The sequence below is a fragment of the Brachionichthys hirsutus genome, chromosome 14, assembly GCF_040956055.1.
Source record: "Brachionichthys hirsutus isolate HB-005 chromosome 14, CSIRO-AGI_Bhir_v1, whole genome shotgun sequence".
In the NCBI taxonomy this organism is placed as follows: domain Eukaryota; kingdom Metazoa; phylum Chordata; class Actinopteri; order Lophiiformes; family Brachionichthyidae; genus Brachionichthys; species Brachionichthys hirsutus.
The window spans coordinates 9,707,086-9,718,063 of NC_090910.1; the positions used below are offsets into that span (position 1 = coordinate 9,707,086).

The 10,978-nt window shown below is 43.1% G+C and overlaps 2 protein-coding genes across 2 annotated transcripts; one reads left to right on the forward strand and one right to left on the reverse strand.

Moving 5' to 3' along the window:
- Positions 1-318: 318 nt before the first annotated feature.
- nom1 (nucleolar protein with MIF4G domain 1) lies at positions 319-6,473 on the forward strand. The gene is made up of 11 exons (XM_068748030.1): positions 319-1,158; positions 1,247-1,359; positions 1,492-1,687; positions 2,462-2,785; positions 2,893-3,003; positions 3,302-3,475; positions 3,906-4,027; positions 4,121-4,253; positions 5,392-5,523; positions 5,616-5,725; positions 5,889-6,473. The coding sequence occupies exons 1-11, from the start codon at positions 319-321 to the stop codon at positions 6,064-6,066; spliced, it is 2,433 nt and encodes an 810-aa protein (XP_068604131.1). The 3' UTR covers positions 6,067-6,473.
- Positions 6,474-8,414: 1,941 nt separating this feature from the next.
- On the reverse strand, positions 8,415-10,445 carry mnx1 (motor neuron and pancreas homeobox 1). The gene is made up of 3 exons (XM_068748091.1): positions 9,953-10,445; positions 9,134-9,294; positions 8,415-8,693 (listed from the first exon to the last, which is right to left on the reverse strand). The coding sequence occupies exons 1-3, from the start codon at positions 10,443-10,445 to the stop codon at positions 8,415-8,417; spliced, it is 933 nt and encodes a 310-aa protein (XP_068604192.1).
- Between the last annotated feature and the right edge of the window lie 533 nt (positions 10,446-10,978).

Sequence of the window (10,978 nt, forward strand, 5' to 3'; positions counted from 1 at the left end):
AAGTGAATGATCACGTGATTTTATGTCATCAACAATGTTGCCCCCATGAAGACGCGTGTGGACATCTGAGGTAGAAATCTGAGGTAGAAATATATGTGCCTGTGTCTGGAAATAATATTTTTCATTGTGTATTGTTTGTTTGAAATTATTTCATTATTCGAAATAACATAAATTTATTAACTACTTTGTGTCGTGAAGCCGGTTAAAGTGAGTCACATCGTTGCTCTCATATTCAGTTTGGTTTGTGAGATGAAGGGAAAACAGAGCAGCAACGGCAGGAAGAAGGGAAATGAAGTGTTACAAAAGTATATGGTGGCAATGGATGAGTTTGTTAAAAGCAAGAGTGGCACTGGGGAAGGGGAGGACGACCGTGGCGTGGCATTTATAAAAAAGAAAAGCAGGAAGGAGCTACGCAAAGAAAAACGAAAAATGAAAAAAGCCAAAATGAAAAGTCATTACGAGGGGAACAAGTCCCCCAGTTTACTTGGTGTCGGTGAGACCTTGGGAATAGCGACTGAGAAACCGCACAAGAAGAAGAAAATAGAGAAAGCAAAGAAAGATGTGACGACTCAACGTTCAAGCAAGTCCGGTCGTGGGCAGGCGGAGAAGTCGGACAACACCAGAACAGCGCCTCCCGTGAAACGTAAGAAGACCAGTCAGCTTCAGGAGTCAAGAAAAATGGCACTTCTGGAGGCAAATGAAGATGAGGATCGAGAAATTAAAAAGTTAGAGCGATGCCTGGGATTAAACAAAAGGAAAAACAAGAAGACTATCCCTCAGTCCTTCGTTGCCGACGGACTCGACTACATCCTCGGCGTGCTCGACTCTGGAGCCGCAGCCGCGGGGGTGTACGACGACGACGATGACGTGGACATGGCTAAAGAGAACTTTGAAACGCTCGATGACGATGACTCTGAGCTGTCTCGCGTGGATGAAACTCGTGGCGATGAGGTGAATGGTGACGTCAGCGATGAAGATATGAGTTCATCTGATGACGAAAAAGAGCTGGATGGCGACGATTCAATGGCTGACGATGACGAGGAAGCAGAAGGAAAGAACGTGGATGCCGGCGGTGACGCGACTAACTCGGATGATGATGAAAACGAATCGGCAGCGGAGCAAGACGCAGCCGAAGCATCAGCCTCAAAGATGGGAACAGTAAGTTCAAATATGCTGTTGCTGACATTTTCTGTCGTGGATGCATCGTCTTGTTTAATGGAACTAATTGTTACCCTCCGATGCCCAGGTCGGCTCTGCAGCCGGTAAGTATATGCCACCTCAATTGCGAGACATTGGCAATGACAGACGCAAAGCAGAGCTGGAAAAGCTGAAGAGGAACGTGAAAGGCCTGGTAAATAGGTAAACTGCCCGACGACAGCACCTTACAGATCAAAGGTCTCACTCGCTTTGATTTCCGTCGTTCGTTTTGTAACATGCCGGAAATAAAGAGGAGATTTAAGGACCGAACGCTTCAGTCATTTTCTTCCTCAGGCTCAGTGAGGCCAACGTGGCCTCCATCAGTGGTCAGCTGGAGGCGCTGTACATGAGCTACAGTAGGAAAGACATGAACGACACCCTGACAGAGCTGCTGTTAGCGGCCTGCGTCACCCCGGCTCTGATGCCGGACAGACTCCTGATGGAACACGTCCTGCTTGTCAGCGTCCTCCATCACACTGTTGGGTTGGAGGTAACACGCCCGTTATTCCTGGATTCTTGTAAACGAGTTGATTCTTTATCGCTTTTAAACGCACTGCTTCTACGCTGAAGATGATGAATATATTTATTAGATAGAATGTTGGAGTACAAGTACAGTCAAACAGTAGCATGTATTACAGTACAAGTACAGTCAAACATCATGCCTAAGAGGAGCATTTCAAAAAAAAACCTTGCGGTCTTGTTTCCGTTGAAAGTCCTTCGTACATAAATCATCCACATTTAACAATACCAATAAAACCAATATTAAATTACTCAATTGATGCAAAATAACAATAAATTAAAAAAGACACATAATATGTACAACGTAGGTGGACAAAAAAGGGGGTGGGGGATTGATCCGGAGAAAGTTGTGATGACTATCTCCATTTTTTCACTTCATTGTTTCATGGACTGATAACAGTGTTTCCCAGACTCTATGAAAAATAGTAACCACCAAAGGCTTGACATCAGCACTTGGATCATTCCTTTTATTTTATTTTTCCTCAACGGAATTAGCTGCTTCAGGACAACTCCTTTGAGGGCTAAATTATCTTTGAAAGACCTGGAAAGTAATATTTAATACCTCAGTGTCCTTTGCCGTTGGTCGAATAGGATGGTTATCTTCCAGATGGGTCTACTCTCCGTCCTACAAATAAATTAAGAATGGATTATTATTATTATTATTAAATTTGGCCTTAGTCAACAGTTTGGTGCAATTACAACATGAATCTCAAGCCTGGAATATTCCCTTTTGATTGATTCCCAGGTGGGAGCCAATTTCCTGGAGACGGTCGTGCGACGGTTTCACGATGTGTACAAGAGCCCAAGTGAAAGCAAGGAGTGTGACAACCTGGTGGCCCTAATAGGTCACCTCTACAACTTCCACGTTGTGCATTCCCTCCTCATCTTTGACATCCTTAAACTACTGTTGGCCGGCTTTACAGAAAAGGATGTGGAACTGGTTTTGTTTGTGCTGAGGAACGTCGGCTTCGCTCTGAGAAAGGATGACGCTCTGGCTCTCAAGGAGTTGATCTCAGAGGGCCAGCGCAAGGCTAACAATGTTGGGGTGAAGTTTCACGATCAGACCAGGGTAAGGCCAACATGGCTGCGATTCAAGACTAAAGCCTTTTTGTAATTGAAGTTTCATTTGCGTATCAACAAAAACAGTCATTGGTTCATGTGCACACATGATGTCAGGTGCGTTTCATGCTGGAAACCATGCTGGCTTTGAAGAATAATGATATGAGGAAGATCCCAGGCTATGATCCGGAGCCTGTGGAGAGACTGAGGAAGTTGCAGCGGACGCTGGTGAGTAACACAACATTTTCTGCTAAGTATCCTGATATACTTCAATAACAATAAATAATCTGTACTTACATAAGCAGTCATTTTATTCATCATGCTGCATCATTGGATGTGATTATCTATCGTAGTGCCCACTTGTACTGCCAGGGGGCGCCAGAGCATCACCTTTCACTTTACAGTCCAGGGTGATCCTGATGTTTTCAGTATAAAAATCAATGCTGTTACTAATTTAATGACTTAACAGTATTTACAACTGAGATTCACCTCGTAATTTTAGCATGTGTCTAATACCGGTACGCAGATCCATCGGAGTGCAGCCAACAGTGACGTGAAGCTGAGGGTCTCGCTGGACAACCTCCTGGCAGCAGAGCGGGTGGGACGCTGGTGGATCGTCGGCTCCTGCTGGAGCGGAGCGCCCATGATCAGGGAGCAACAAGGGAGCTCGGAACCAAAGCAGAGTGCAGCTGAAGGGCAGGTACTGGAACCACAGAAGACACCAGGACATAGTGATATAATGATGATGTCACATGTTTAAACATGTTTAAATTGTGTTGCATGTACTGAACTAACGCTGTATATTTTTATATGTGATGCTTTTTTTGTGGTTACTCTATTGTAAATACTAATATTAAGATATTTAAGCTTGTTATTTTTTCACATTAATTTACAATCAGAATAATTAATTTTTCAATTTATCATCCCTAATCTGAATTGTATTTCTTTGTAGAGTATCAATAGGCTACTTATTACAATCTTTATTTAATTTATGTTTTTTAGTAGGTTTCTGCACTATATAGAAGTTTGGTTAATTTAAAATGTCTTTAAAATAAAGTTGTTGTTTTAATTATTATTATTATGATTTTTTCATAATCTTTTGTCACAGATTCTATTTATTTCAGTTTCAGTTTAGTGCCAAAGTCTTGGAACAAGCCCGGAAGCAGAGGATGAACACTGAGGTCAGGAGGAACATCTTCTGTGTGATCATGACCAGCGAAGATTACATGGATGCGTTTGAGAACCTGCTCAGGTGTGTCATTGCATCCACTCTGACGCATGTCTGCACGTCCGTTGTCCGTAGAGCAGTCGATCTGTTAAAGCTCTTTGTTCGCTCTGTGCAAAGGATGGGCCTGAAGGACAAGCAGGAGAGGGAGATAGTTCATGTTCTGATGGACTGCTGTCTGCAGGAGAAAAGCTTCAATGCCTATTACGCCGTACTGGGAGAGAAATTCTGCTCCCAAGATCGTCGTTTCCAGGTAAATCCTCGGTATTGCCGACACTAAACTATGTCGAGAGTTGTACAGACAGTCAATGTAACCCTGTCCGATGACACAAAATCATAGTCATGGGACTTATGGCTCGTTTGAACGCACCTCCATCTTCTGGCTCAAATCCTCTCCGAGAGCCTTTTTAAAAGATCGGCTCATCGCTCTTATTCGTTTTCTAGGGTTGCTACATTTACCTGTAAATCACTGGGAGAGTGATGAGGCTGGATCTGAGTCAAGTGTTGGCATCCCATCAATATTATTTACTTCTGCATGTGTCGATTAGGAGTAGAAATCGGAGCCCTTCGATTTGCTTTTGAGTTCATTTTCCTGGAATGGAATTAAAAAAAAAAAAAAAACTAAAATGTTAATTGACGATATGAAACATGAAGTGCAATGAAATTGCATGGAGCGTCGCTTATTATTCGATTACTGTATTCGATTACGCCTCTTCATTTTTTCCAAAGAGCAATAGAAAAGATTTGAATCCGTCACCAGAGTTGTTGTTATTGTTATATATTATTATTATTCCCAGCTATCTGTACCAAACATTGTAATAGCTAGATAAAGGTTGTAGCCCGACTTTAAAAAGTCTTATTCTTAAAATACTTTGTGTGGTAGTTAAGTGTGATTTGAGTTCTTATTTCCTTGCTTAATTATTTGGTCAGGAACATTTTTGTAAAATGCCCGGTTGAACTTCCTGTCATGACGATGATAACAAGGCACCAAGAGCAGCTGGCTCCTGGGCGGGTGTGACCACCCAGTCCCTTAAACTGCGAGTGACCCGGCCTGCCGTTCACCTCTCTGTGGTGCGGGAGCTTCTCACACCTCACGCACACACACACACACACACACACACGCCTCTGAAATGATTTGACTCAAACTGTGACTGCAAACAATGGGGTCTGAGGCCAACGCTTCCTGTTTGGCCGCCATGTGCGCCACGGATCCATATCAGGAACTGATGAGCCATTGTCCTCACCAAAGAGCCGAACCTGAGCCGGCCGGGAACGTTTGTTTCTCACACGTGAACTGGATCTGTTTGAGATTACCTGTTATTTTACAGTGTTCTGCTCATCCTCTGGTTCGGTGAATGATCTGTTTAGTTTGATGTTCCGTCCTCTCCAAGATGACGTTCCAGTTCAGCCTATGGGACAAGTTCAGGGAGCTGTCCAGCCTCCCCAGCGGTACCTTCAGCAACCTGGTCCAGCTGGTTACCCGCTTCCTTCAGAGGAGGTGCCTCTCCCTCTCCGTACTCAAAGTAAGCGGTGTGTCGTGTGTGGGCTGAAGCTTTCTCTGCGTTGCATTTAGTTGATGAAATAAATATTCACTAAGGTCTTTTCCTGCCTATAGGTAATAGAGTTTGGGGAGCTGGATAAGCCCATGGTGCGCTTCTTGCGTCAAATACTGTCCAAACTGCTGAAGGAAACTGACCCAGAGGACCTAGCTAGCATATTTGGAAAGTGAGTTTTGTCCTGCATATTAAAAAATTAGACTATAAGATGAAGAGGTCATCACTGATTTTCCGCTAGCCCACATCTTAGAACCCCCCCCCCCCCCCTTTTACACCTTTGTGCCTCGTAAAACGCCTGAAATCAATGTCCGTCGTTGTTTCCCGTCCGCCAGGATTTCAGGAATCCCCAAGCTCGGAATGCTGCGGGAGGGCTTGAAGCTTTTCATCAGCCACTTCCTGCTGAAGAACGCCCAGTTGCAGCTACCAGCTGAGCAAGCAGCGCTGCTTTCGGAGCGCGCTCAGGTAGCCACCAGAGCCATGGAGGCCAAAGAGGCCAAGCTCAAACTGTAACACACACCAGAGCCCGCTGTAGGTGACAAGCCGGTGGGACACAAGAAGACCTGTTTGCTGAGATTGTCTCTGAAATAATGCTTTATATGTATAAATATTACCTTTCATATTTTTTAAATGTGGAAGAGATTGGGTCCTTTAGAGACGCTCCAGTCTCATCGCAGTATTTTCACGCAGCACATTTGGTCTCGGTTTAATGTTCCGTCATAAATAACTGCAGAATGAGCAACGCCTCAGATGTTTTTGCTTACGTCACGCCGGTGTTTGTGCATTTTGTAAATCAAACGGCGATAAAGCGTTTAGAGATGCTGGAGTGACAATTTAGTCATAAAAACACAAATAAGGCACCAACACATTTTATCTGAAGTTTTTACTGCTTTGTAGAGAAGAATAAATAATATCCTCTTCTGTTCACCTTTTTTTTTTTGCTTTTGCGTGGAGGCGAGACGCAGCTTGAGTTAACGCTGTGGAGTTCAGCCACCTGGAAACATTAACTGAGTCGATTTACACTCTTACCCAAAATAAAACCATGAAAGTCTTTCACTGATTAGTGTATATTAGTACATTATGCCTCTTCTGTTGGTATTTCTGACTTGTGGGTATTTAATAATGAGCAGTGAGAACAGGGGGGGGGGGGGGGGGGGGGCACAGGGGTGTTGTTCATTCGGTGTTTACACGCGCTGATGAAATGACCCCTGCAGGGCCTCGAATCTCTCCTATCCTGTTTGCTCACTGACACCAGTATCTGCCCGCATGGTTAGCATAGCAGAGTCATTCTGTGACATTTGATGCATGCTCTTATTAATTAGCTCCATCGGCGTGGCCCGTATCAATCTGAGGCCAGAGTGTGGCTCGAGGTCAGGACCGGGCCGACAAGGTCAACCGGGGGGGGGATTTGTCCCCGGCTCACATTGTAACCTCTATTTAAAGGAACCTCAAGTTGTTTTCTTATATGTGACATTTAGGAAGCCTGTTTTTTTTTTGACGATGTAACGCGTCCCATCTATTGACGCCAGGACATTTACACTTCCGGCTCAAGCATTTGTGTTTTTATCGAGAAATGACTGAGACTACCATTCAGGTAAAAGGTGAAGATAACATAGACTCCCTGTCCAGACACTAGCCATTGTCTACAGCTGTGAGCCATCTCCTTTACCTGGTTGGGCTTGACCCTCAGCTGAACTTTGAATTTAGTCTATACTGAAGCTAAAGCAAACAGCTGGAGATAACAGCAGATCCCTCTGTAGTCATAGTAGGGCACAGAATCAGACAACCTGTAAATGCAGTTTTTTTTATTCAATGTAACTGCGGGATATTGTGTGCAGATGGTTTACCGTTAGCCCAGTAATAGATATGGGAAAGGAAACCTTACAAAATAAAAGACTAGCCTAGAAACAAGGTATTTTATTTTAGAACACATGTTACAACTCATAATTAGTAAGATCTGGTTATTCCTCTTTTTCCCTCCAAAATTGGCTACAAATAATTTTTACCTTCCAAAATAAGAGTTTCCCCATTGGTATCACGATGTTTAGGAAATTAATCTTATATTTAAATAGTCTGAATAATCATTTCGAAATGAAAAAAAATGAGTTGCCCGTTAGATTAAATAAATGTCTAATCATTGCAGCACTGAGAATAACGAGGGACCGAAATCGTCGCTCAACAAGACGTTTAAAAGGTGCATTAATGCGAGCCCCATTGTGGCGTGAAATGTTCCCTCAGCCCGACTGCCTGCTGTTTGCTCCCAATGCACGTTTGCACAGATCCAACAGCTCTATTAACAGTCATTTCCAAGCCTGCATCCGAGCTGAAAGAAAACGACTGAGTCGCAAATCAAGTTGCAGAAGATTTGCACAAAAAACAACAAAAAAACAACAATCTTGTTTAAAAAACTTTTTTTTTTTATTTCACATCGTTTGAAACAGACGCTAAACAATAATTTAGCATGCACTGGTATTTTACATTTTATAAATACAGTTTAGAAAAATAAACATAACATTTGTTTCCAGTGTGATGTGACTCACGACGGATCACCACAAATGACAGGGGGGGGGGGGGGTGTAACGACCTGAGGCAGTTTACAGCGTTTGCATATTAAAGCATGCAATAATATATATCACAGTTCACCTGTAGACGTTTGCTGAATGATGCCCCCGCTTTATATTTGATATTATAAAACATAACTCTATTTTATTGCTTGCTTTTAACCATTTATATTTTTTTTATCTTTCTTTTCGTGACAAAAAAAAAAAAGCTCATTAATTCCATGGCCGTGATTCAGAGGTTTGATTACATGCAGAGTTTTTTGTAAATTGAGATTTTGCACCTTCGCTCTCCTTCACGCTTCAAGGCTGCGGACTGGCGTGATTCCTCTCGTCGTCTGAAGAGCAGTCTGACGAGTTGTACAAGAAGTTGTCGCCTTCGTCGTCGTCACTGTCTCTCAAGTCTCTTATTCTGCCATTTTTGGAATCTGTCTTGCTGTTATAGTCCGACTGTTCGAGTCCGTCAGATTTCTCCTGACCGCCTTTGCCCCCTTTCTGCTTCTCAGCCTCCTGGGCGGCCTGCTCTTTGGCCTTCTTACTCCTCTTCCACTTCATGCGTCTGTTCTGAAACCAAATTTTAACCTGCATGTAGGAAGAAAAAATATTTAATATAATGGATAAAAACACATAAAGAGAGAAGCTACCTGTGCGTAATTATGCGTAAAGACTGCGTAAAACGTAACCGCTTCGCCTTACTTTGAGCTATGCTGTTATATATTGTTATTGTACACTGAATACTTGGCTCAAACATTATTATACCATTATTTGAGTATGGATCTTTAAAAAAAACTTCAATTGAAGGAAATCTAAGCATGAATTTGATGGCCTAAATTTCATTTACACATGCGACTTTGTTTTCAGGCTTTTCCGAATCAAAAGGGATGAGATTTCATCCGAATTATTTCCAAACGATGAAACCAAAACTTGAACGAAAAATAATACACTGATCGTTTTTTTTTTTTGAACATATACTTGAAGCTTTTAAGTTAAGGACGTAATTCCATTCATATTTATTATTATACCTGAGTTTCTGTCAGCATGAGGGACGTCGCCACTTCAAATCGCTTGGGTCGCGACAGGTATTTATTCAGTTTGAACTGATGCTCCAGCTCCAGCAGCTGCTGACTCGTGAATGCAGTTCTTGGTCTCCTGCACTTGCCGAGCAAGTTGGACTGCGCCTGAGCTGCAAGAATGGAAAAAGGGATAAATTCCACGCAACTTGAAAATCCAGACATTCACGCACTCTTTTTTTTTATTATTAACTGAAGGCAAATAATAAACTGCTAAACTAAGAACCAATACCCTGATAAATCAGAATCGAATATTTTATATCTTGCATTTGAATAAACAGTTGTCAGAATCAGCAGAACATTCTCGTTGCATTAGAATGTAGGTTTACATTGTGCTTGTACGCAATAAGTTCGTCCCCATGTGAATAATCCACAGAGAAGCTATTTGACACTGCGTTTTGAACAAATCTGTTAAAACGAGCAGAAACAAGAAGGCAGTATCTGGTGAGCAAATAACATGTCGGCTGTGGGTTTCACACTCCTCTGCTACTTTCCCACTGTCCATTATCTGTCCATCTTAACTCCTCTAAAAAAAAAAATAGAAACTCAGCCCTCATTCAGGGAAACCTTTAGACAAATTAGAATAATATAATATCACCGAATCTCTCGCACATGCATGTTCCAAATATGTCATTTAAAAAAAATGACATTTAAACGTTTGTCATTTAAACCTGCATTAGGTGAACCTCTGCTATCAAAAATCAGCAAAGTTTTCATATTCAATCGGAATAAAAACATCACACTCTGTAATTACATATATTCTATACTTACAGTTAAAGTCAGACATTTTGGGGAGCATCATCCCGGCCGTGGAGACTCGGAGCCAGTGGTCCAGCTGGAAGGTGCTGGCCGACAGTTTGATGGGATCGCTGGCGTGATGGTGATGGGAGCCGTGTGGGTAGGAGTAGGACAGGGCAGGGTGTTGCCCTGCGAGGGCAGCTGCGGAGTAGGTATACATGGGGTGGCCGTAGATGGCTTGTGCGGGGATCCCCGCGGTGCCCTGCGGGTGTAATCCAACCATGCTGTGCGGACTGTTCAGGAAACCCGGTTTAGGAATCAAGCCGCAGGTGGACATTCTCGGCGGAGACGGCGTCTCGGTGCGTAAAGACTCGGCGGTGGTGGTCAGCTCCTGGGCTGCAACACCTCCGGCCGATGGGATGGAAGAGGAGGACAGGGAAGTCACGAGCGCGAGCGGAGACGTCTGCGCCTTGGGGGTATCGACTGCTAAAAGCGCGTCAATGCGAAAGTTTTTTGATTTCTCCATCCGGCCTCCGGCGCGCGTCCTTGTCGCCTCTGCTGGTGAACTTTAGTGGAAGTCGGGGCCGTTTTCGCACCACGCAAACGTTGTGATGCGGTCCGGAGTGTGAGAGAGGGAGCTCCGTGGGGCGCTTAATCCCCGTCAGATGAAGGCGATTGGTGCAGCCGTCTGGAAGGGAGGGGGAGGGTGAGGGGGGGGGCTGACCCACGCGTCACAGATCCAACAACGCCTCTCAGCTCTAATCGCTGATGTCGGCTGCGTTATTGCTTTCATAAAATATCACCATAAGAAAATGATGCAAAAATAATGAAATAAAATTCCACTTTTCTTTTGATCAATCATAACTGTCTGTGCGTTTTTAGCTCATTTATGAAACAAAACACAAAGCTTCAAGGTGACGAAACGTGGCCATGATTCGTTTTATAGACGTTTATTTTTTAAATATAATTTTAGGAAAAAGTGTTTTCCCAAGAAATTTATATATGTGTGTGTAGTTTTTTTTATTGATAATATATTTACTATATATTATATATAATATT

Excerpts from the sequence above, each read along its gene's own strand:
- mnx1 (XM_068748091.1), bottom strand. The coding sequence starts at position 10,445 with ATGGAGAAATCAAAAAACTTTCGCATTGACGCGCTTTTAGCAGTCGAT. Across the intron at positions 9,295-9,952 it reads CAAAATGTCTGACTTTAACT|CTCAGGCGCAGTCCAACTTG; the intron begins GTAAGTATAGAA and ends CCATTCTTGCAG. Across the intron at positions 8,694-9,133 it reads TCATGCTGACAGAAACTCAG|GTTAAAATTTGGTTTCAGAA; the intron begins GTATAATAATAA and ends TCCTACATGCAG.
- nom1 (XM_068748030.1), top strand. The coding sequence starts at position 319 with ATGGATGAGTTTGTTAAAAGCAAGAGTGGCACTGGGGAAGGGGAGGAC. Across the intron at positions 1,159-1,246 it reads CAGCCTCAAAGATGGGAACA|GTCGGCTCTGCAGCCGGTAA; the intron begins GTAAGTTCAAAT and ends TCCGATGCCCAG. Across the intron at positions 2,786-2,892 it reads AGTTTCACGATCAGACCAGG|GTGCGTTTCATGCTGGAAAC; the intron begins GTAAGGCCAACA and ends ACATGATGTCAG.